This window comes from Eschrichtius robustus, chromosome 6, assembly GCF_028021215.1.
Source record: "Eschrichtius robustus isolate mEscRob2 chromosome 6, mEscRob2.pri, whole genome shotgun sequence".
NCBI classification, from domain to species: domain Eukaryota; kingdom Metazoa; phylum Chordata; class Mammalia; order Artiodactyla; family Eschrichtiidae; genus Eschrichtius; species Eschrichtius robustus.
In genome coordinates, this window is record NC_090829.1 from 42,251,998 (window position 1) to 42,278,333 (window position 26,336).

Genomic DNA, 26,336 nt, shown 5'->3' on the forward strand with positions numbered 1-26,336 from the left:
TTTAGAATGCTGGGAATTAGCTGGGAGATTTATTTTTTAAAGTAACATCTATAAATTTGTTCAACTGTTCTTTTAAAGTCATAGAGAAAATAACTGCATTTCTTCATACATTCTCAAACTTAGATCCATCTATCACATTTGCTTCACAAATCCATGAGATAGCTCAACAAGAATGTTATATTTCTTCCTTCTTCCACCAAGTGTATTAGAAAAGTAAATTATCATATAGGTCATTTTATGTCATCCCTTCCCTGATTATTGCCTACTTAAAGAACAATTGAATTATATAGTTGAAATTTGCTAAGAGAGTAGAACTTAAATGTTCTCACCCCCACAAAAGAGGAAGAAGGAGGAGGAGGAGGAGGGGGATAATGAGAAAGAGGAGGAAAACATGAGGTGATGGATGTGTTAATTAACTAGATGGGGGGAATCCTTTCACACTGTAAACGTTATGTCAAATCACCATGATATACACTTTAAATATCTTACAAATTTATATGTCTGTTATACCTCAATTAAGCTGAAGAAAAGAACAACTGACACTTGACTCAATCATTCCTTGGAATTTCTCTAAGAAATATTTCGTTTATAAGGCCCCAAATTGGCACAGTTAACCTTGCAGCCTAGAAATTGTATATTAAAAAAAATTTTTTTATTTCAACATGATAAAGTCAGTTTAAGGCCTTATTAGGCAATTGTGTTTGAAAATAATTTATCTGTTTCCATCTGATTTAATATGATGAACTTAGTACGTATATCTACCTCAGATCTCCTTCTTGCTGAACTTTTCCTGTATCATTGCATTGTCCACACTGCTGCCCCATTTGCTGTTTTAAATCACAAACCTGGTGGTCCATTCTTTTGTTTAAAACACTTTAGGGATTTGTTTGTATTGTAGACGCTACAAGAAGTTTCTTTTCAAGCTGCGGATTTAATAATTTGGTCATAGAATCAAACAGTGACTTGGGGTTGAAATTCCAGCTCTACCATTTACTAAGCTAAGCAAGTTAAGTAATATTTTTGGCCTTATCTGAAAAATGCGTATAAAAGTAGTACATATTTTTGAGTGTCATAATGAGAAGTAAATAAAACTACATTTGAGTGTTTAGCCTAGTGTTCAGCATATAAAAAATTTCAATAAGTATTAGCTATCACTATTTTTTATTATCATAGAAATAAAATTCTAAGTATACATACATGGTTCCAGCCTGCTGTTAGTTCTGCATCTTCCATTTCCTCCATTTTTTCCCTCCCCCCTTGAAACACACTTACACACTCTTCATTCTAGCCTTACCACCCAATTTTAGCCTGAAACATACCAGGCTTTTTCATGCCTCTGTCTTTGTATGGGCTGTGCTGGCTGCCTGGATTGCTACCCAGCCCATTGTTCTTCTCATTCCTTACATCTCTCAAGATTCAGCTCATGTATCTCTTGTGACGTGGTGTTTCCAAGGCTTCTCACTTATAGAATTTATTGTACTCATTTGTAGTTATCTCTTTACCACTCATCTGCTTCCTGAAGTCATAAGCTCTTTGAGGGCAAGGACTTTTATTTTTGTTCTCTATATTCAGCACAATGCTAGGAGCATTGTTAACACTCAGTAATTATGTTGAAGGAATGAATACTTGAATGAATTATTAAGGTTGCTTTGCAGCCCAGTACAGGCAGCTATCCGCTTTTCATAACTGAATTTTAGCAATTGCTCGTCTAGTCTACACGAGGACAACCATCCCTCACGACATTTTTAGTTTCCCTCTTGAGTATCACGAAAGTTATTTCACTTGATTCATGGTTGCCATCTGGTGGAAGAAAAGGGTAACTACAGGTTCATGCTTAACTAAAACCATACAGAAGATGATTACTGTTCCTTAATATGAAATTTCCACTGTTTCATGTTGGTTTCCAGAAAAAGAGTCAAGAAAAACTCCCTGGTATTGTTCTTTCGTTCTTGTACATTTGTTTTCTTAATATTTTAAGAAGTTGGTCAATCACAAATAATGTTTTCAAACATTAATTGGGCAAATAAGATGTATGGAACTAAATATTATTTATATGTTCCAGTATGTAATAGAATAAAACTGGAAAGTTTTATAATGCTTGTTTATAAAAATATTTAAACTATGACTTTAGGAACTTTCCAGACTCTAACTGCTTTTCTAATTATTTTAGCTCATATAGAGAATAGTGAAAACTAGTAGCACAGATATTAGAGCAAATGGTCCATCCAGTGTATACAGCTCTAACTTCTGAGATTGCATACGATTTTTTTCTTATAAAATGGAGAAAGATATACTTAGTAATTTAAGTGATTTAAAGTAAACTGATTACCTAAAATTTGGATATTGAATTTTTAAAATGTTTCTGTGACACTGAAGTCTTTTGATTCATTTATTCACCAAGCATTTGAGTGCCTACCTAATGCCTGATATTGTACAAAATGCTAAAGAACCAGAGATGAAAGATGTATTTTCAATTTTGGCTCAATTAATGAATATTTGGGTAAGAATGTAAAGCTATATAAGTTTTCATAAGACAAATCATACCAACACCATTTAGATTTTCATAAGAGTCCCTTATGTTGGTTGACCCATCCATGTGCATTATAAACATCACAGATATAAAGATACCAGTTTTGGGGACTTCACTGGTGGCGCAGTGGTTAAGAATCCGCTTGCCAATGCAGGGGACACGGGTTCAATCCCTGGTCCGGGGAGATCCCACATGCTGTGGAGCAACTAAGCCCGTGTGCCACAACTACTGAGCCCGTGCTCTAGAGCCTGTGAGCCACAACTACTGAGCCCGTGAGCCACAGCTACTGAAGCCCATGCGCCTAGAGCCCGTGGTTCGCAACAAGAGAATCTACCACAATGAGAAGCCTGTGCACCGCAACAAAGAGTAGCCCCCGCTCGCTGCAAATAGAGAATGCCCCCGCACAGCAGCGAAGACCCAACGCAGCCTAAATAAATAAATAAATAGGTAAAATAAATTTATATTAGAAAAAGATACCAGTTTTATTCATGCCGTTTTGATGGGTTTTCTTGGAGTATATGAATCTAGAGGGAAGTTCTTTGTGATTTCTAATAAAAAGTATAGATATGCATTCAATATTCACATTGCTGACTTTTTATATTCCACTTATCTGATGGACAGACCTTATTTTTTCATTTCAGCTATCTGGAGCACTATAATGGACCAGGAGGTTAACAAAAAAGGACTAAGGGGAAACATCACAAAGCCCACGCACCTCTCTCCAATAAGAAAGTTAAACATTTTCCAAGTCTTTAGGGTAGATAATTGTGCCTAAAGTAGCCACTTAGAAGCAGCATTATCTGCCAATGGAAGGAGAACCCAGAGCTTCTTACAGTAACCAGGGTGATTTGGTGTGGGAATCAACTCCATGTGCAGGAGACATGTACGTTACAACCCTCCCTCCATGTTCCAAAAATGGCCTTAAATCAACCCCCCAAATGCTGAATTTTCTTCCATGCATTCTCTTTGAAAAACTGCAGAGGTATGTGTTTCAGTTTAGAAACATTTCCATCAAAAGAGGTTAAAATAATTTTTCATCATTTAGAGTAGTAAAGTTGAGTTAAATGGGACATTCATTTATGTGGCGCTCTTCATTCCCTGATGGCACTTGTTAAATGAGGTATTACGGAATTGAGCTATCATTTATAGAACTTTCATTTGAAAAATTACATAGGACACACACATATATATCCAAATTTAATTTTCTCTTTAACTGAAGAACCAAAAAAGGGCCCTGAGAATTTATCTAGTTCTTTGGAAGGGTACCATTAAAGTATTAAGTTAAAATGTGTTATATATAAAATTTTGTTTCATACATCTCTCGAAAGAATGATTTCAGAGCTGGCAACTCAATTTATAAATAGCTATCCAAAGCAAAAATGGCCAGCCACCTGTCTTCTAACATTCTGTTAACCTTCACGATTTAATTGCCTGAATGTGGACATATGATTTGTGTTAGAAAAGAAAGCTTGGTTTGTTGAGTGGGTGTCATAAGTCATGTTGACTTATTTAAATGACTTCTTTATCCTAGGGCATTCAGATCAATATGTTTTGAAGAAGAATCACAGGTACTACCTTGGGGAATAAAAGGAAATTAATAATTGAGTATTGTGAACGGCAAAGTTTATACTTTTTCTTGTGTAACAATTTCCATACTGATTTATGACATTTGGAAATTGCTTGTTGTAACAGTAAATCTCGAGGTGGGTCTCCCTTGGATATCGACTGTCTGGATATAGGACCTAAAGACAGGACACTGTTCCGTAGCAGATGGCTTTTGCTTGCCATTTCAGAGACAGCAGCCCTCACTAAGCAATTCATTATTTTCTAAGGTTGAAGCAGCTGTGGGTTACTATAATTATGAATTTACTATGTCCCCGCCAATCTGCTGTGAATCCTAATTCAAACTTTACATGTCTCTTTGGAACCTTATTCATTGTCTCTTGATCATGTGGTTCCTGACAAACGACAGTTTGGAGAATCCAAAGTTGCTAAAGTGGGCATCACCAGTTGCCCATTGTTTTTAGAATGCCTAATGACCTTTTCATTTTTAATGTTACATCAAGTTCAAGCAGCCACTCTTTATATTGTCTGGCTACATTTTTATCCACTCATTTCTTCTGAGGATTGCCACAGGACTGCAATGTCCAAGACTCTCCCTGACTTTTTAGGTTGTGTGGTCAAGTGGAAAGCAATAGAATGCTTAAGAAATCTCTCTGGGGTGTTAGAGTTTTCAATCACTTTGTTGGGTTTACATAGCGAATTGTATGTACTTATGTTTTAGAACGGATCAAATTGTTTTGTGATTATCTGTTTAGTCATTTCTGTAGCTAGATTGTGAGCTCTTTCAAGGTGACAACTCTGTACAACTGATTTTAGTACACCTGAAACCCAACATAGTGCTCAATACATGAGGGCAAATAATAAATGCAAGCTAAACAACGTCAATTGTATACACGCACACATACACGTCTGCTAATTTTGCTTTAGTTTGGCAATTCATCTATACCAGGGTTTGGTAAACTTTTTCTGTAAGGAGCCATACGGTAAATATTTTAGGCTTTGTGTACCATACAGACTCTATCTCATTGCTCAATGCTTCCGTTGAAGTTCAGAAGCAACCATAGACAATATGTGAACAATTGGGTGGGGTCATGTTCAAATAAAACTTTATTCACAAAAACAGGTGTTTTTACTGTAGTTGGCCACCCTGGATTTAGACCAAGGCTCATGAACAGGTTTCATCTCCTACGCTAACTTTGGTTGATTGGTTGCTGCCTGGAATACTGTATTGAGAAGGATTCTCAGGGTGGCTCTGGGCTTAATGGCCCATGAGGGCAGAGACATGTTGACTTGTGCCCACCATTTATTCCTAGCGGCTAGCACAGTGCCTGACACATAGTAGACACTCAAGTATTAATTGAAAGGATTAGTTCTAGCCCATGACTGCACGCCTGCTCATACTGCTGTCGTCTTTTGGAGGTGAAGCAGGACTTGGGAAAGGGTATATTTTTCTCTGAACTATTTGCCCATTCCGATTTTAAAATGTGTCGTTTTATATTTACACAAGCAGGTGCATTCACTGCTGAAATTATAGCTTTTCCACACAATTAGGTATCCCGTTTTTCTCTTGCTAAAATAAGATACCCTTTCAAACTCTGTATGCAAAGTTATGCAACACTGCTGGGAATGCTGATTTGCTTTCCTCTCTGCTGCATTTTGCTGCTCTTATCCAGGCTTCACAATTCCATTGGCCGTCCCCGGCAGAGGTCAGCTTAGTGCTCTGATCATGCCCGGGCTTGGTCAAGAGGAAATCACTGTGTTTTCAAGGTGCTTTGCTGCAGGTCATCCTGTGGCCTATTTCACACAGCTTGCTGAGATTTGCTTGATTGCCCACAAGCTGTTGGAAAAGGGTTCCAGGTCCTCCTGGTATCAGAAGTACTCAAGGTCAGTTAGGTTGCTTTAGGGAGGGCTCACCCTTTCAGAGGCTGAGTGGATTGGCAATTTGATGCCGTAAAAAATGCCCATGGCACTGAGGGTAGACAGGCTGTGTGGGAATGTCGCTGCACACCGTCAAGGTTGTTACAAGAATTAAAGATGTTTATTTGCCAAACTGAGTCCTGGGGGGTGCAGAGGGCTGTTATTGTGGAGAGTCTGGTACAACTCTGGATGTACATCAGAATTTGTTGTCTAGCTTTGTAAGAACACATGTGCCTAGATGTTATAAAATCAGAACTCTAAGGGGTAGAGACCGTGGGTTTCACCCTTCAGTGAGCTTGTTGAAATGTAGCACAAGGTTAAAAAGCAGATTCTAGGGTCCTACCTGAAAAATTGTGATTTACTAACTATGGAGCTGGACCCATATTCTGCATTTTTAAGACACCCCTCCCCACTCCCAGGTGCTTTGGAAGCAGTTGGCTGGAGTACCGCCCTTGAGAAATACTGATCAAGTCTAACCACATCATTTTGTAGGAAAAACTACAGCCCTGTATCTAGTGCCCTCTTCATGCTTGGATCTAATAAGACTTCAGGGTGAGCCGGTTCATGGACTTCATACCTGGGTTCCTAAAATGGGACACTAGATACTTTGTGTGTGCTTCTGGGAAGAGGATCCGTTGCTCTCATCAGATTTTCAGTTAGGTTCGAAATTATACATAAATTACAAGAAACACTTTCTTGGTTTGAGATTAAACAAACTGGCTCTGCCTAAACCAGCCTTCCTGTTTCTGTGGTATTAAACAAGATTTGGTGCCCAAGAAATATAAAATAGTATGACATCTATATGCCTTATGGCAAATGCCAGAGTGATAGAAAGAATCACAGGGGGGCCTGGTCCTTTTCTCTTTTATGTTTGTGGCTATATAGAATTATCACTCGCAGGGTTTTAAGCCTAGTTTTAAAGCACCCCCTCCCCATCATTTTCTTCCAGCATGCCTGCACTGGGCTAGATATTAGGGAAACCGTCGTATGTGAAAAAACTTTTGTCCTACCTGCTAGTTGCTCATAAATTAGTGAGGAGGCAAATAGATGACTAGATGGAGACACTAAGAATTAAGTGGTAGAGAGCTGTAGTAGAGGTCTGATGAAGGGCAGTGCTGTGGCAGCTCTGGTGAGGCAACAATAGCTTTTGTTCTGGAAGATACGTTTGCAACATAAGCGATGACTCCTATCCATACAGGAGTAGTTTTAAAGCAATGTGCCACTGAGATTGGTCATGTTGTTTGACTTCATTCATTCATTTATATAAGAAACATATATTGTGCACCTTTAACATAAAAGGCACTGTGGAGTCTCCTTAAGATGTAATATTTAGGATATATTAAAGTTACTCCATCTTTAGTTTCAATGTTATAAATTAATTAACATAGAAAGTACCGTGTTATGATCAGTTGCCTCATATCCTGTCTGGAAAGGGGTAAAATATAAATTTAGTACGTGAAAAAAAAGAAAAACAATGTATGGTAGATGGCTACTGAATGCATTCTTTATTGACCTATGTGTGAAATGCAACAAATTACGTTTTCCTTCTCAGGTTAACCTCAAAATAGTTTTGATGGTTGGTCTTGCGGGTAGAGCCAGTGGTGGTGAAGACTAAATAAAACTTTCAGGCAGTACAGATTTTTGTGTTTTCCTCTATACAGGGTTAAATTTCAGAGTAGACAACATTTGTCTTTCCTGACCTTTACTTGCCAACTTTACACCTTATTCCCAGGGATTTCTCTGGGTGCTTTCCTGCTTCTCATTCCCCCTCCCTGTGTGTAAAAATCTGATCAACATGTCCACACTAAGACTGACCATTTCTTGGTGTATTACTCTTCCTTAAAATATTTGCCTTTTGAGAAGGGGAAGAACTGGCATAAACCAGAGATTGCAAGCTGTAATGTTAGAATTTTAGGGCTCAAAGCCAAAAGGTAAAATGATTTGGGGGCAGGGATCCTTTTCGGGTTCTACGTTAGACCAGATTCCTGGACAGAAAGATGAACCCTTTTCCAGCCCCCCACTGCACATACAAGGAGCCTAAATCTCATACTGGTTTTGAAGGCACTTCTTCTTTTTTTTTTTTTTAAATTAATTAATTAATTAATTAATTTATGGCTGTGTTGGGTCTTCGTTGCTGTGCGTGGGCTTTCTCTAGTTGCCGCGAGCGGGGGCTACTCTTCATTGCGGTGCATGGGCTTCTCGTTGCGGTGGCTTCTCTTGTTGCGGAGCACGGGCTCTAGGCGCACGGGCTTCAGTACTTGTGGCACACGGGCTCAGTAGTTGTGGCACATGGGCTCAGTAGTTGTGGCTCGTGGACTCAGTAGTTGTGGCACATGCGCTCAGTAGTTGTGGCTCACGGGCTCTAGATCACAGGCTCAGTAGTTGTGGCACACGGGCTTAGTTGCTCCATGGCATGTGGGATCTTCCTGGACCAACTGAGGACCAAAGAATTTATTAATCATCACTTTAGTAGTAGTAGTAGCGAAATAACCTCAACTTTTCTTTAGACTGTAAAAGATAATAAATTTTTAATCCCTTAGAGTTTGAATGTAGATTTCACCAAGATAATAAGATTAGGGAAATGGACCACATGGCTAAACAGTATTTGATACCGCCGTACTGCGAGATATATATATATATATATATATATAAAGCCTCCACCTGCTGTCAGGGAAGTCATCAGTCAAGAAGTGGAGTTTTAATTATATTTTCATGCTAGAGCATGCTTGGTGCTACCATGTGAATATGCCTCAGATTACATATGGATCAGATGACTGATAGAGTTATTAAAAGTTTGTCCCTTGAGGAATCCCGGAGGAATTGTCCTGAACCTATAACTTAGCAGTCGTCATCTTAGTGTTTAAGCTAAATGAAAACTTCACTCTCCATATTAAGTAGGTTAGGTTATATGGCTCTGAGTCCCTAGCATGCTGAGTGTTATGCCCTCTGTGGTGGTCATTTTGCCACACAACTGACCAGCATTTGCACATCCACAGCTTTGGTTCTCCAGAGCAATCTCAAATCTCCATAATAAGCATAGGATAGCATTGACACACTTCAGGTTTAAGTCTGAGACTTTTTCCTGATGCCGTGTGTCTTGAAGGAATCAAATTTGCCTTCTTGAGGCAGAATTATGAATTCAGGAGTGCAAAATGGTCCTCTCAAAGAGGTTTTTCTTATTTAAATAACCCCTCCAGGTTAGAAGTGGCAAAGACTAAAAATGGAAAGAAATGACACTCTTGGCAGGCGAGAGAAAAGAACAACTCCCTTGCCTCTGCCCTCTTGCTGGTGGGCAAGGGCGCTCACTCTGACTTTGTTTTGAAGTGCCTGGAGCCAAAGAGCCGTTGTCAAAAGTTAATGATATGTTACCCTAAGAAAGATGGATGCCAAGGTGGACCTAAGTAAATTCACATGCCTTCCACGCTGGCTGCTGTCAACTCAGCACATGTGCATTCACCTCCCTTCAAGGGCAGGGCAACCTTGTCTGCAATAAAAATATTACTCCCTTCTCTCTTCTGTCGTCCTGTGGCACGAATTTTGAATGATCTCTTTTATGATCTCTCTTTTATCTCTTGAATACCTAGCGATCATCCCTGAGGTACTGTTTCCTAAAATTCAGCTCTTTTCTACTCAGCATTTGCAGAATTGATTTCCCACCTAACCTCCCTTGTGTGTCTTCCTCAGTGTCAAAATCTGCTTCTCCTCAGAGGGTCACTGATCAGATGCCCTCGGAGCCAGATATAGCACCTTATTGTGTGTGGCATCAATGTTAACTTTAGCCTTAGCATGGGTCCCAGGATCAGCCCCTTTGCTTTAGTCTCCTTTTGATCCAGTCTTAGAAGCCTGTGTCCATTCATAATCGACACTCATATCAGAAGCAGCAGCACTGTGTGTTCCAAGCCAGGCATATATTGTGTAAATATAAACTGAAAGGCGCTGCCATCAATTATTCGTCCCATTCATTTCAGTGGAGCTTGGGGATGTCTCTCTGCCAAATTACTGTGTGTGTGTGTGTGTGTGTGTGTGTGTGTGTGTGTGTGTGTGCGCGCGCGCACATTAAGTAAAATGAAGGGGGAAGGGTAATTTATAAAATCAGATAATGGGAAAGATATTAAAATCCTGAAACTCCTTATCTTGGCAAAGCACAGCCTGTACCATCCTTGAGGCAAAAGTGATATTTCTTCTTAAGATGAATTTTCCAGGTTTGTAATCTTAGAATCTCATCTGTTGGTTTTTCAAATTTGCTTTGAAATTGGGTCTTTACATCAGGATCAACATTTATAACAACTCATTACAAACTTAATGATAAAATCCATTCCTTGATTTTAAAAATATCTTCTAAGTAAGAATTTATTGAGTGTAGGGGAAGCTTTCTTTCCTTTGGATACCATACCTAATTTTTTAAAATATAAAATTGTATACTGTATACTAGGTCTTAGACTTGGTAATAAAATAGAACATTTGATTGAAAAGAAGGGGACAAAAAAACCTCCCACAACTATGAAATATGCAGTACTAAATAAAAATTGTAAGGCATGTTTTCATAGTGAAGGACATCAGAAGCCTATTTTTATTTTAAATCTATTAAAGTTAAAATGAATAGTAACTTACCCTTTGCAAAGTCCTAGAGAAAAATACTAAAAGTGTTTTGAACATAGTTCTAATTTACTCCTGATCTTTCTCTAATGGAGGCTCTATTAGAATTTAATTTAATATCATTTAATATCTTTTCTTGGAAATAGCTTTTGCCTCCCTGGAACTTGTAACCAAAATCATTAGTATGATATTTTTCTTTGGAGTTCTATAAAATAATACTTTTTCCTCCTAGAGGTTTTTCTTTTTTTAAGGGGTGGTGGCTATTCCATAAAATACAGAGAGGTGGATGGTTTTCAGGCTTACAGTTAAGTGTTCAAAGTAAATTTAATATGTTTCACTGTACTCTGTTTTCCCGTTGTTTTCAATAGCATCTCCATCATCTTTAGCTTCCAGTTTTGCAACACTGAAGCCATTTTATGGGTTTTGCTTTTCCATCTGTCACCAAGCTTTGCTCATGTGCTCTTTTATTCTCTTCTCAACGGCTTTATCCTAGTCTGGGGCTGCTTTACCCTACAAAAGAAGGGACCACAGTAGGCATTGCCTTCTTTTTAAAATACAAAAATTTTTTTCTTTTCTGGTTCAAAAGCATTTGGTGATTCCTGCTCCAATCCACGACTCACTGCGTAACCAAGGATAAATTACTTAACCTCTCTGAGTCTGTTTCCCCATCTGTGAAAACCAATAAGTGTTTTCGTGAGGGTGAAATAAGCGAACACATGTGAAGCATTCAGCACAGTGCTTGGCACATAGAAAGTGGTCAATCATTTTTCTATTTTTTTTATTTTAGAAAATTTGGAAAATGAAGAAAACCGCATAGAGAAAAAATATCACCCAAACTCTTACTAGTCTGAGATAACTAATGATGCATATTTACGTAATTCAACCATTTTCCCCTCATGTGTGTCGTAAACAAACTGCTTTGTAATCTGCTCTTCATTATGAACGTTTTCCTACATTATTAGTATTCTTTCATAACATGATTTTTAATAGCTGCATTGTATTCCATTTCTTGGCTATCCCATGATGTAATCAACCAATTTGTAGACAAACTTTCATTATCTTGAATAATACTTTGATAAACATGTTTGCTACACAAGTCTTTATGCTCATCTTTAACTTTTTCTTAAAATAAATTCCTGGAAAGACAATTACTAGGTTAAAAGTGTAAATTACTTTACGTTTTTGTTACTTTTTTTCATTTGCTGTCCCCAAAGTGTCCGATTTATATTCCAATCACAGTGTAGAAGGCCATTTTCCTTTCCTTCAGACTTTTTACTTGTCTCCCTGCTTTAATCTTTTTCTCTTTCAGTGCATTTTAAGCTCAACTCCAAGCACATTCTTACTCTGACAAGATTTGATAATTTATTCACTCTTTTTGATGTTTCAGTTGTTTCCTGTTACTGCTACAAATCAAAGCTCCCTGGTTTAACAGGGAGTTAAAACTTCTCCACCTGCCAGCTCTCTCAGACTCCTAGTTTCATCACCTTCTTTTATGATTTCTCCCCGTGAACTCACATTCACTACTTTCTAGATTGCTTCTCTTTCCTCCAGCAAGAACTTCTTACCTCGAAACTCATCCTTAAACTCTGCCGAAATGATGTCCTGATTCTTTTTCTTGTGCCCTCTTTAATTTCTCTCCCTAGAGGCCGCTCAGCACTCACAGTAGCTCATATGTTAAACAAAATTCACCTCAAGATTCATGTCTGTTTTTGTATTGGTTTGTAAAATGTGTTTTTCCAGTGTTTCACCTGTGTGTGCTGTTTGCATGTTAAAACTGCAGGTTGATGGCAGAGGTCTGTTCTCCCAACAGTGTCAAATCTAATGTGCTTCACTCAGCAGACGCTCGATAAATTAGAATTGGCTGGCTGACAGGTTTTCTTTTTAAGATGAACTGTGAAGCGTTTAGCAGCTTTTGAAATGCACTTTTTTTTTTTTGCACTCTCCCTCCCTGTCCCCCATCAAACTCTTTCATATACATTGGTTATTTCTTAAAGAACATTCAACTGTTATAGTAAATAGCGTTTTAGCATAATGACCTACTAGGTCAGCATTCTATCCACTAGGTTCCCGGAATTTAGATCCTCAGTCATTCTGCTTCTTTTATCTTTTTCATCCATTGAGTCCTTTTACAGGGTTTATACTCTAGCCCTTTTCTGTCTTCCAGACTGCAGTTGGCATGGGTAATATGAATGTATGCATATTCTGTAAGAAGGTGCTTTGGGCACCTTTTGTGCCCTACCTCAAGCTTTTAGCTCATCTTTTTATTCTAGCTGTTCACCATCTTCCCAGGTGTAACGGGAAGAACTGATGAACCTGTGTCTTCCCCTTTCTGTCCTGAGGCTTCTCTGCCACCACCTGGGGTATGTTTGGGAACCTACTCAGCAGTTCAGACAAGCAAAACCTGAATGCCCAGGAGGAGTTGACACCCCTCAAGGCAACCCTTCACTCGGACACAATTCTGAGGCATTCTGCATGACTGCTCAGAGAGTCCCTAGCAGAACTGAGTTCATTGCCAAATGAAGAAATAAAGGCAAGAATGGAAAAGATCAAACAGTTATGGAGAGGAAGTCGTTAAATAAAGCTTCGTATACAGCTTTGTATATGAAGTACATAATTTACCATGTTGGCATGTGAATGATGATTTGGGTTTCAGCCGTTTACTTCCTAAAATAATGGCTCCAATAATGATTGAAGACCAGGTGTAGTTCCATTTGCCAGTAGAAAACCAGATTTGTATGCTGTTTCTAGAATCATGAAAGGAAGTTCTGATTGCAGGCAAAGAATTATGAACTGTCCAAAGGTTTTCTCTAAAAGCTATCTCAAAGTCCCTGATTCTTGGATACAGTGAAGATATTAAGCTTCTATGGTAGAAACTACTGAACTGGGTGCTGGGAGAACACAAGATGTTTAAGATACAGTCTTACATCAGCCAGACTGGGGAGCTAAAATACCTGTACCTCTATAAATACTTGAAAGACTGTTGGTTGCTATTAGGTGGGTTCACTAACAGAGTTTATAGCATTTGAGCCTACTTTGAAGGATGTGAAGGATTGGCCAAATCCATAATTTGCCTACTTTCACTCAAAGTTATTTTGAAGATACAGAATGATAACAGCATAAATTGCTCAGAAAAGTATAAAGTACCGCACAAGACAAGACACTGAAAATGGTAACAAAGTACTGTTTCTGGAATAGTTAGGTTATAAGAATATGCAATTTAGGACTTAAACTTCTAGTAGCACTTATCATTGATTAAAGAATAGATAAGTAATCCTATATTTTAATTTTGTTTTTCACTTCATTTTTAGAATTCTAGTGAAGTTTTAAAATTTAAATTGCTATTTGTATTATCTATCACTTGTGCAATAATTCCAATCTCAGTTAATAATATGACAGCCTGTTTTTTATTGAGATATGATTGACATATTAGTTTCAGGTGTACAGCATAATGATTCAATATTTGTATATGTTGCAAAATGATCACCACAGTAAGGTCTAGTTAACCACACATAGTTATGCATTTTTTTCCTGTGATGAAAACGTTTAAAATCTGTTCTCTTATAACTTTCAACTAAGCAATACAGCCTTATTAACTGTAGTCACCATGCTGTACATTATATCCTCAGGACTTATTATTTTTTTTATAAGTGGAAGTTTGATATAAAATCTTTTAACCACTTTCACCCATTTTGCTCACCTCTGGCACCCACCAGTCTATTCTCTGTATCTATGAGTTTGGTTTTTGTGTTTTGGTTTTGTTTTTATTTTCCACATGTAAGTGAGATCATAAGGTATTTGTATGACATCCTGTTTTTTGGCATAGGTTTATGCTTGAACATAAGGTTTTGACTGACATTTGAATACATTTAGAGAATCACCTCAGTATAAAGGTGATTTCTTGAAATATCTTGATAGAAGCTAGTATTTTGCTAGAGTTGTTTCTTTCTATTCCTCTTAAAAATCTTTCCCAGAGGGAAGACCTCTATACAGTAGTCCCTCAGTATCCACAGAGGATTGGTTCCAGGACCCTCTTGGATACCAAAATATGAGTCGCTCAAGTTGCATATTAAATGGTGTAATATTTACATATAACCTATGCATATACTTTAAATCATCTCTAGATCATTTATAATACCTAATACAATGTAAATGCTATGTAAATAGTTGTTAAATACAATGTAAATGCTATGTAAATAGTTGCTGGCATGACAAATTCACTTTTTGCTTTTGGGAACTCTGGTATTTTTTTGGAATTTAAAAAAATTGAAGTATAGTTGACGTACAGTATTATGTTAGTTTCAGGTGTACAACATAGTTATTTGACAATCAAATACATTACAAAATGATCACTACAGTAAGTCCAGTAACCGTCTGTCACCATACAAAATTATTACAGTATTATCGACTACAATCATACCTCCGAGATTGTGGGTTTGGTTCCAGACCGCCGCAATAAAGCAAATATTGCAATAAAGTGAGTCACGAATTTTTTGGTTTCCGATTGCGTGTAAAAGTTTTTTACATTATAGTCTATTAAGTGTGCAATAGCATTATGTCTTAAAAAACCAATGTAATGTAACTCAATTTAAAAATACTTAATTTTTTTTCATCCGCTGAGTCCACTGAGTAAGATAGTTAGGGAGTTTGCCATTGACATGTACACACTGCTATATTTAAAATAGCTAACCAAATGATGCTTCTTTTATCTTTTTCATCCATTGAGTTTATGGGGTTTATAGCAAGGACCTACTGTATAGCACAGGGAACTCTGCTCAATATTATGTAAGAACCTAAATGAGAAAACAATTTGAAAAAGAATAGATACATGTATATGTATAACTGAATCACTTTGCTGTACACCTGAAACTAACACAATATTGTTAATCAACTATACTCCAATATGAAATAAAAAGTTAAAAAAAAAAGATTTGCAGAAACAATTTCATGGCTTAAAATGAAGACTTTCTGAAAAAAAATACTTTATTACTAAAAAATGCTAACCATTATCTTACAGTGTGGGGTTGCCACAAACCTTCAATTCTTAAAAACAAACAAACAAAAACAAAAGCAATAAATTGAAGCACAATAAAATAAGGGATGCCTATATACTCCTTATGCTGTGTATTACATCTCCATGATTTATTTATTTTATAACTCGAAGTTCGCACCTCTTAATCCCCTTCACCTATTTCACCCAACCTCCCACTCCCTCTCCTCTGGCAACCACCAGTTTGTTCTCTATATCCATAAGTCTGTTTCTGTGTTCTTTGGTTTGTTCGTTTGTTTTTTAGATTCCACATATAAATGAGATCACATAGTGTTTGTCTTTCTCTGCCTAATTTATTTCACTTAGCATAATACCATTTTGTTGCAAATGGCAAGATTTCATTCTTTTTTATAGATGAGTTATATTCCTTTGTACATATATATACCATATCTTCTTTTATCCATTCATCTATTACTGGACTTTTAGGTTGCTTCCATATCTTGGCTATAGTAAATAGTGCTACAGTGAACATAGGGGTATATATATCTTTTTGAATTAGTGGGTTTTTTTCCCTTGGGTAAATACTCAGAAGTGGAATTGCTAGATCGTTTGGTAGTTCTATTTTTAATTTTTTGAGGAACCTTCATACTGTTTTCCATAGTGGCAGAACCAATTTACATTCCCACCAACAGTGCACAAGGGTTCCCTTTTCTCCACATCCTTACCAACACTTGTTATTTGTGGTCTTTTTGATGACAGCCATTCTGACAGGTGTGAGGTGATAGCTCATTGTGATTTTGATTTGCATTTCCCTGATGATTAATGACGTTGAGCATCTTTTCATGTGTCTGTTGGCCATCTGTATGTCTTCTTTGGAGAAATGTCTATTCAGGTTCTCTGCCCATTTTTTAAATGGATTTTTAAAATTTAATTGTATGACTTCTTTATATACTTTGGATAATAACCCCTTATCAGATATACCATTTGCAAATAGCTTCTCCTGTTCATTAGGTTGCCTTTTTGTTTTGTTGATGGTTTCCTTTGCTGTGCAAAAGCTTTTTAGTTTCATGTAGTTCCATTTGTTTATTTTTGCTTTTGTTTCCTTTGCCTGAGGGGACAGAACCAAAAAAAAATATTGCTAAGATCAGTGTCAAAGAGCATACTGACTGTGTTTTCTTCTAGGAGTTTTATGGTTTCAGGCCTTAAAGTCTTTAATCCATTTTGAGTTTATTTTTGTATATGGTGTAAGAAAATGGTCCTCTTACTGAGGCCACACTGGTGTGCAGGGCTGGCCCCCAGTGCAGCTGGCTGTAAGGACTGGCTACAACTGTTGCAGGTGTTCTGGTGTGCAGGGCTGACCCCTGGGGCGGGAGCCGCTTTGGGGGGATGCCGGTGCCTGCCAAGGGTGCCCGATGGGATGGGCAAGGCTGAGGGCCACGTTGGAGAAGCTCTGGTTCTGGCTGAGGGCACCTACCTGGGCTGATGGGGCAGCGTTTCTTTCCAAATATTTTCTGTCTGCAGCTGGTTGAATCCACAGATGTGGAACCCGCAGATACAGAGGGCTGACTATACATGAAGTTATACTGTTTTAGAAATGAAATGCCAAAATTTAACTCCACTGTAGTAAAAAATATAGGCCCGGTTCCAAGACCTCCACCATGATTTGAATTAAAAGAGTAAATCAGTGAACACAATAGGAAGGAAATGTGTGGTATGCTTTCAGTTATACTGAATACACCAATATTTGTTAAACGTGCATTATGGAATTATTTCCTGTACCGCATAGATATTTCCAAGGAAAAAAATTAAAGACACGTGTTACACTGAATAGCAAGGTAGTGTGAATTTTAAAATAGTTATTCTGCAGTATGTCTCTTCATTTTCCATTGTCAGGAGAAAATTGTTGTTAAACTCTAGAATTAAATATGTTGTGCTAATGTGCTGAGTCCATTTACATTCTATGGAATAATTTTATTTGTTCTGCACTAGCTGGCTGGCAGAGAAAATGAACAGTGTTATTTCACTGTTGATATACTGGTGATATTTTAAAGTTGTAATTTCATCAGCAACCGACTTAGGGGATCCAAATATAAATCTGGAAATGAAGTGTTGTGTGCTATATTTGGCTACTCTGAAGACTGAAATATAACTTTTTCCAGCACTTCCCAGTGAGTTTTTCCTGAGAAGTCAGTTGTCATTGTTCTGGCAAGTTTCTTTTCATCCTAAACTGTGCTAACATTTAGAAGGAAAACTATGAAGGTTCTTTACCAAAAGAACATATTTTAAAGATAATTTTTTTTAATTACAGGAATTTTAAAAAAATATTAAACTATGTAGATGTGTCTTCACCTTATTCTGGGCCCATACCCCAGAGACAATCCTGTTTAACAGTTTCTTTTATTTTAGTTTTCTACTGATTGTGAGTATAACTTTAAACAATAGATGTATGCCTTCATTTATTTATCAACTTTAGACCCTATACATATGATGGAGGACCGCAGTGTAAGAAGATGCCAAAACTCTTGGCATTCTCAAGAGATATGTTTTAAGAATGTCAATTCTCCTGAGTCATACATGCTGCCGTATTACTTAATTTCTCCCTTAAAGTTTTATTTAACTTTAACTGTGATTCTTTTTTTTTTTTAATTTTTAATTTATTTATTTTTTATTTATGGCTGTGTTGGGTCTTCGTTTCTGTGCGAGGGCTTTCTCCAGTTGTGGCAAGCGGGGGCCACTCTTCATCGCGGTGCGCGGGCCTCTCACTGTCGCGGCCTCTCTTGTTGCGGAGCACAGGCTCCAGACGCGCAGGCTCAGCAATTGTGGCTCATGGGCCCAGCCGCTCCGTGGCATGTGGGATCTTCCCAGACTAGGGCTCGAACCCGCGTCCCCTGCATTGGCAGGCGGATTCTCAACCACTGCGCCACCAGGGAAGCCCTAACTGTGATTCTTAACTGGAAGGGAAAAGAGTGTGCTGTGGCCCCAGTCCACCAGAAGAATGTATCAGAATCTTGGGGAAGGTCTTTTTCAAAGTACAGATGTCTTCCTTCCTACTTCCAAGGGAAGCTTGCTTACCTGGTTGAAAGTCACTGTGTGTAATTTCAGATGTTACTACGTGGGAGTAAACTGTGCAGATAATGTAGAAGCAGGGGAAAAAAAGTTAAGAATAATATATATAGAGGCCAAGATATTTAAGTGGTGAACAGTTCTTTTCAGGTTGAGGCACCTTTGTTTTAGGTCTCTTCGTTTTCTGTTTCTCCTATGATTCCGTTATCAGCCCTAGCAGAGGGCTTTCCTTTTTATTTACTTCACAAGAGTTCCTGCATAAGCATTAATGAGCAGAGAACAACAAAGCAAAGCAGAGGTTTGGATGCCACAGCATAGGAGGGCTTACTGCTGAGATGAGTTACTAGCTTATGTATTCTAGATTAGGGCGAGTCAGATTTATATCCAGTAAAATCACTATCACAGGGCCCTCTGGGTTCAGTGGAATAGCTGAAACTCTGAGTTCAACTCCATGAATGCCAATCCATCATCTTTTGTACCTTTAAACCTGATAGAAAACTCTTAGAGGTCTGTAATTCTGTGTATTTGAAGATCAGCCTTACTTGGTACAGTGGAGTCTAAAAATGACAACAGTGACAAGGATGTGATTGTCTAAAGGGCTGGTTCCACAGTACTTTGAGTTCTCACTACAGCACCTGAGGGGAAGTGAAAAGCCTAAGATGAGAAATACTAATGGGGTTCTCTACTTGTTTTATCTGCAGACAGCAGCTGAATATGTAAAATCTCGACTCCCAGAGGCCCTTAAACAGCATCTTCAAGACTATGAGAAAGACAAAGAAAATAGTGTATTGTCTTACCAGACCATCCTCGAACAGCAGATTCTATCAATTGACCGAGAAATGCTAGAAAAATTGACTGTATCCTATGATGAAGCAGGTATGTCGGTCTTTAATAGACACACACACACACACACACATACACACACAATGTTTTTTCCCTGAAAAAATTTCTTTTTAGATTTTGGTTAAATTAGGTCCTTTTCTTTGATAGAAGATGAAGGGCAGACTGGATTCAAAGTTCTATAGCATGGATTAACAGTGAGTTTCTTCTCTGCAGTTTTAGAATCAAAGATTTCATCAGGAGATTTCTAAAAATGGCTCTTAAATATCAAATCCCTTTAAAATTTTGGCTCTTTTTTAAATGGAATTGTTCTGCCCTTTGGTCAACCATGTGTTCCTGTTGATTTAATCGTTTAAAGTGTCACTTCAATTTTGGATACCAGCTGAAAACTTTTACATCCAATAATCCAAGAACCGTTAGTTGCTTCAAGTGTTATTTTTTAATTTCAGAGATCTTCTTTTCTAAAGAGGTACCATTTTTTCCCTGAAGTTTCAAGCTGAACTTGACTTTCTTTTCCTTAAGCTCCTCAGATGAATCCTAGCCCCTAACACCACACTGGACACGTCGGTTCACTGCCTTCCATAAGTTCATATTATCCGAAGGAGCTTATTAATGAAGGCCTGGATAGACCTCCTTACAGCACCATTTTATCTATTGCATGGTTTGTCGGCTAAAACCTAATTTTAATGAAACCAGTACAGTATTACTTGGAATTATTAAAATCTTTAATAAGATTAAACTAATTCAGGAAAAATATCTTGATTAAAATTGTCATACCACCCCTGCCCCCCTCCCCCCAGAAATGGAGAAAAAAGTATGGGAAAATAGGTTTCTAATGGTCAAACATTGGTAGTATTAATTTCCTTTTTAATACCAGGAGCTTCTGTTTTTATTTCTACAAGGAAGTTGTTATTTTACATCTTATTTTCCTTCACATGATCTAAACAGTCTCAATGCTGACATTCTTAACACTTGATTTCAAGCTTGAATAGCAAACAGAAGAGCAGATTTTTTAAAAAATGCTGCACATGCCTAACCAGTGATGCAGTTTTTCTAGTTATTAAGCTGTCCACATTTTCATTCAACCTTTTTTTTTTTTTATAAATTTATTTATTTATTTATATTTATTTTTTGGCTGTGTTGGGTCTTCGTTTCTGTGCGAAGGCTTTCTCTAGTTGCGGCGAGCGGGGGCCACTCTTCATCGCGGTGCGCGGGCCTCTCACTGTCGCGGCCTCTCTTGTGGCGGAGCACAGGCTCCAGACGCGCAGGCTCAGTAGTTATGGCGCACGGGCGTAGTCGCTCCGCGGCATGTGGGATCTTCCCAGACCAGGGCTCGAACCCGTGTCCCCTGCATTGGCAGGCAGATTCTCAACCACTGCACCACCAGGGAAGCCCTTCATTCAACCTTTTAACCTCTTTATTTACATCCACACGATAGATACCCATTTCTAGCCTCACCCAGGACATCTCTACTCTCTCTGATTCTCCTTTGCTTTATTATGTTTTCCAGACACAATGGCTCTCTTCTGCCTGTTGGGTATTTATTTATTTGGTCTCCGTATTTGTCTTGTGTTTAACAATCTTCTCTTTGGAATTCTCATTCATCTCCTCTCTCATCCCCAGTGGAGTAAAGTAAGGCTATCATCAGCCCAATCAAAATAATATTTAAATTTTCATAGCATCTCAGAGATCATAGAAGTCAAATAGTCCATCTACTTCCTGACCCCATAATCACTTTTTAAATTTTATTGAAGTATAGTTGATTTACAATGTTGTGTTAATATCTGCTGTACAGCAAAGTGATTCAGTTATATATATATATATATATATATATATATATATTCTTTTTCATATTCTTTTCCATTATGGTTTATCACAGTATATTGAATATAGTTCCCAGTGCTATACAGTAGGACCCTGTTGTTTATCCATCCTATGTATAATAGTTTGCATCTGCTAATCCCAAACTCCCACTCCTTCCCTCCCCCACCCCACTTCCCCCTTGGCAACCACAAGTCTGTTCTCTATGTCTGTGAGTCTATTTCTGTTTCATAGATATGTTCATTTGTGTTGTAGTTTAGATTCCACATATAAGTGATATCATATGGTATTTGTCTTTCTCTTTCTGACTTCACTTAGTATGATAATCTCTAGGTCCATCCATGTTGCTGCAAATGGCATTATTTCGTTCTTTTTTATGGCTGAGTAATATTCCATTGTATCTATGTACCACATCTTCTTTATCCATTCATCTGTCAGTGGACATTTAGGTTGCTTCCATGTCTTGGCTATTGTAAATAGTGCTGCTATGAATGTAGGGGTGCATGTCTCTTTTCAAATTATAGTTTTGTTTGGGTATATGCCCAGGAGTGGGCTTGCTGGATCATATGACAACTCTATTTTTAGTTTTTTGAGGAACTTCCATACTGTTTTCCACAGTGGCTGCACCAATTTACATTCCTACCAACACTGTAGGAGGGTTCCTTTTTCTTCACACCCTCTCCAGCATTTATTATTTGTAGATTTTTTAATAATAGCCATTCTTACTGGAGTGAGGTGGTGATACCTCATCGTAGTTTTGATTTACATTTCTCTATTAGTGATGATGAGCATCTTTTCATGTGCCTGTTAGCCATCTGTATGTCTTCTTTGGAGAAACCTCTATTTAGGTCTTCTGCCCATTTTTCGATTGGGTTGTTTTTGTTGTTATTGAATTGTGTGAGCTGTTTGTATAGTTTGGAAATTAATCCCTTATTGGTTGCATCATTTGCAAATATTTTCTTCCAGTCCATAGGTTGTCTTTTCATTTTGTTTATGGTTTCCTTTACTGTGCAAAAGCTTATAAGTTTGATTAAGTTCCATTTGTTTATTTTTGCTTTTACTTCTATTGCCTTGGGAGACTGACCTAAGGAAACGTTGGTATGATTTATGTCAGAGAATATTTTGCCTATGTTCTCTCCGAGGAGTTTTATGGTGTCATGTCTTATGTTTAAGTCTTTGAGCCATTTTGAGTTTATTTTTTGTGTAGGGTGTGAGGGAGTGTTCTAACTTCATTGATTTACATGTGGCTGTCCAACTTCCCCAATACCACTTGCTGAAGAGACCGTCTTTTCCCCATTGTATATTCTTGCCTCCTTTGTCAAAGATTAATTGACTATAGGTGTGTGGGTTTATTTCTGGGCTCTCTATTCTGTTCCATTGATTCATATGTCTGTTTTTGTGCCAATACCACAGTGTTTTGATTATTGTAGCTTTGTAGTATTGTCTGAAATCTGGGAGGGTTATGCCTCCTCCTTTGTTTTTCTTTCCCTCAGGATTGCTTTGGCAATTCTGGATCTTTTATGGTTCCATATAAATATTAGGATTACCCATAACCATTTTATAATGAGAAAACTGAGACCCACAGATTTGCCTGAAGTAACACAGTTACTTAGTTGTAGAGCTGGGACTCCAACCTCCTCATTGCTAATCAAGCTGGGCTTTCACCATATTAATGCAGGTTCTCATTCACTCAGTAGTCATTTGTTGAATGCATAGCAATATGCTAGGCAGTTGGAAGAAAGGGGTATGAGTATAGAAAAGGAAAACAGACCTTCCTTAATGAAGTCTAGGTGGGCGCTGAAACATAGATATATGACTTCTGAAGAAAAATTCCTGAGGATTTTGAAATAAGTATGCTCTGTGATATGCACAAGCTATTTAAGTTAAGCTGAGGGGATGTGGCATAAAGGAATAATGAAAGTGGCTCAAGTTTTCAATGGAATTCTTTAGGGGAGGCATTTGCCTAAACCCTGAGGGACAAACAATGAACATGGGTTTGTGAGGAGAAGAGAGATGCAGTCCATGTGATGAAGGGTCCCAAGGGGATGCCAAGATGGGAATCAACATCAGCTGCAACCTCCCACCACTCAACTTTTCCTTCCTCAGGAATAATTTTCCACTCATCTGCACTGTTGTTGAGCAATGATTAATCTAATCTGCAGAGGTACATTTGTACGTGACCCTTAGGAACAAATACTTTGCCATGGAATTAATCTATCAATAAACTCTACAGCATGAAATAGTGGAAATAACTACAGGATTGAGAGTTAGAGGATCTAAATTCCCAGCCTTTCCTCTAGCTTAATACTGGTATGATTAATGCCTAGAGCCTCTGTTTCTTCATGTATAAAGTTGGGCTAATAAAATCTCACAGGGTTATTATGATAGTAAAATATATTATATTTGAGGAAGTCCTTAGTCCTTCATATTGCAAATGCCACTAGTGCTGAATGAGAACAGATTTGGATCTTGTCTACCACTGAGACCAGTTTAAAGTGCTAGTTGAGTTTTTTCTTGACATGCAGTGTTTGGGGAGACAGAGGCAAATTCTTAAAAATATCTTCGGAAGCTCTGAGAAGTCAGGCAACAACTACCTTTAAATCACCCGCTCCAGGCTCCGTTTGCCCTTGGTCATTCCTGCATGAGGTGACACATGAATGTCACTGTGAGTTGTGAAATCAAAACACTGCCTCCTCCTCCACTACCCATATATGAACATATGAATGATTTTACTCCAAAAAAGAGGAGAAAATATCAGAAGTTATTACTGTCTAACAGAAAACAATTTCATCATGATACAAAGGAATCAGGACAGAAAATTGGTAATAATATCTAATACCTTCAGATACAAACATCTTACACTAAGCCACTCATTTGCTTTAAACTGCTTAGCTTCTTTCCATGTTTTCCCAGCTTTACTTCCTTGCATTCTTAATTCAGCTCTCCGAGTTTTAGGAAGTAGTTAATTGTTAATTAGACAATATCCTGGTCTCTTGAGAGGTTAATTTGTCTTTAATGCTCATCCACTGATAAATCAGCCTGAGTGACTTAATGACAGTTACCACCATCTGTGGCTTCTAAACTTCTAAAAGCAGTTAATGAAAAAAAAAATCCCTAGATGCTTGTCTAAAAGCATTGGCTCACGACCTTTTCTCCCTCCTTTCTCTTTCTCTCTCAGTATCCTCTCGCCCACTTTAAATACATATATATCTTAATGCTTTACTCATTCACAATTCAACTCTCCAGCAACCTGACATACTTGAAATCCAGCAAAAAATGGGAAGAAAGCTAAAGCCACATGCAACCATACCATGTCACAGAGGCTATAGATTCTCACCTAGGATTTATATATTATTATTTTATATAGTTCTGACCAGTTAGGTTATATTTTCCAATGTGACATTTTCTTTTTAAAAATTCTTTTTCTGAATTTGAGTGTTACACTTTTATTGCAGAAATAAATAGAAATAAGTAGAAGGGTATAATAAGAGACTAATAATTATCTGTAATCCTACCATTGTAAACGTTTTGAGTATATTTCCCTCTAATCATTTTTGAGATTTGAGATTTTGAGCATTTTTCATGTCGTGCAGTTTTATATCCTGCTTTTTTCACTTAACATTATTAGCTAAGCACTTCATTTTATTAAAACCTCTTCATGTGAAGGTAATTTTAATGGCTGCATAGTATCTGTTCCTTGAAAGTACTACTCACTAAACATTTCTTATGTTGGACAATTATGGTTTTTGGTTTTGTTTTTGCTCCTATGAGTAATGCTGCAATGAATATATACATTTGTCTGCATTTCATGTGACTCTAGGGAACAGACTTTAGAAAACGTGGGTTTAGAATTAGAATTAGAAGGTGAGGGAAGGGGATGATACTTAGAGCAGACAGAGCAGCAAGGTATAAGAGCAAAGAGCAAATCCATAGACATCCATAAAATTAGTCATCGTATCCCCAGCATTGCACTACACTCTAAGTCAAATCAGCATTCACAGACCCTGTATTACAGAGTTGACATCATTGATCTCCATAACGGTGGCCTTCATTCACAGAGAAACGGTTCAATAATGTTAATTATATTCTGTATATAAAAATAGGGATTGTATAAGCCAGTTTATAAAGATTTTCATCCAAATGGTTTATTTTTAAGTTTGACTGTTAATAGGAATAAAGATGTTTTGTAATATAATTGAAAGAGGTCTTGGAGCCAGAAGACCCAGATTCTATTCCTAGCTCTGCTGCCAACCAGATAGATGACCTTGAATGAGTCACCAAACCTCCCTAAAGCCTATTTCCCTATAAATCGAACGTATGAACAGGATCTCATTGATGTCTTCCATTTCTAAAACTATGATTCTGGTATCTTGACAGTGGAAAACTCAGGTAGCCATAGTTTCTGCAAGGTTGCACTTAGCTTCTTCTTGAATCTTCTGCTTTCTCTGTTGCTTTTCTCCTCTCTCCCCAGACAGCCCATGTAATTGTTTATAATATCTGACTAAGAGAAGACCACTGCTTAGCTATCCTGGCATCTGAACATGAATTTGCCCAGGCATGCTTTTGTTGGTGGGATGGGCAGTGAGACTGTATGAGTGAAGCAAAACTAGATTTTGGAAGGAAAGGTTCTGAGCCATCGTTCATGGATTCTTGTTAAGATTGCTTAGATATTTTTATTAGCACTTACTAATGCTAAGCAAAATCTAGCATGAGGAGATATGGTTTGCATTTGATCCATTAATGTTTTTATTTGAATGGGAGCACAAGTTCATACACATTTCAATAGATTGGGTTTAGCAGAGAGAAATTTCCAAGGAAAACAGTTGCATGACTTGAAGAGATCAAAATAGCATTTCACACTGTCTCAGAGAGCATCATGAACCTAAATATTTATTATTTGTCATAGTGGGCAAAAGTTGAAGGGTTGAAATAGCCCGAGAGGGAATCTTTTCTCGCATTATTTATTTTTATGCTTGTACATTATTCATATTTCTCTAAGCAATCTCAAATCATTTATAA

The 26,336-nt window shown here is 37.6% G+C and overlaps 1 protein-coding gene across 1 annotated transcript in view; it reads left to right on the forward strand.

The window, feature by feature from the left end:
* The window catches only part of PPM1L (protein phosphatase, Mg2+/Mn2+ dependent 1L), a 303,263-nt gene that overhangs the window by 177,816 nt on the left and 99,111 nt on the right, over window positions 1–26,336 (forward strand). The window contains exon 2 of the mRNA XM_068546191.1: window positions 19,358–19,532. Within this exon, the coding sequence (XP_068402292.1) occupies window positions 19,358–19,532 (175 nt within the window). The remainder of the gene's footprint in view (window positions 1–19,357; window positions 19,533–26,336) is intronic.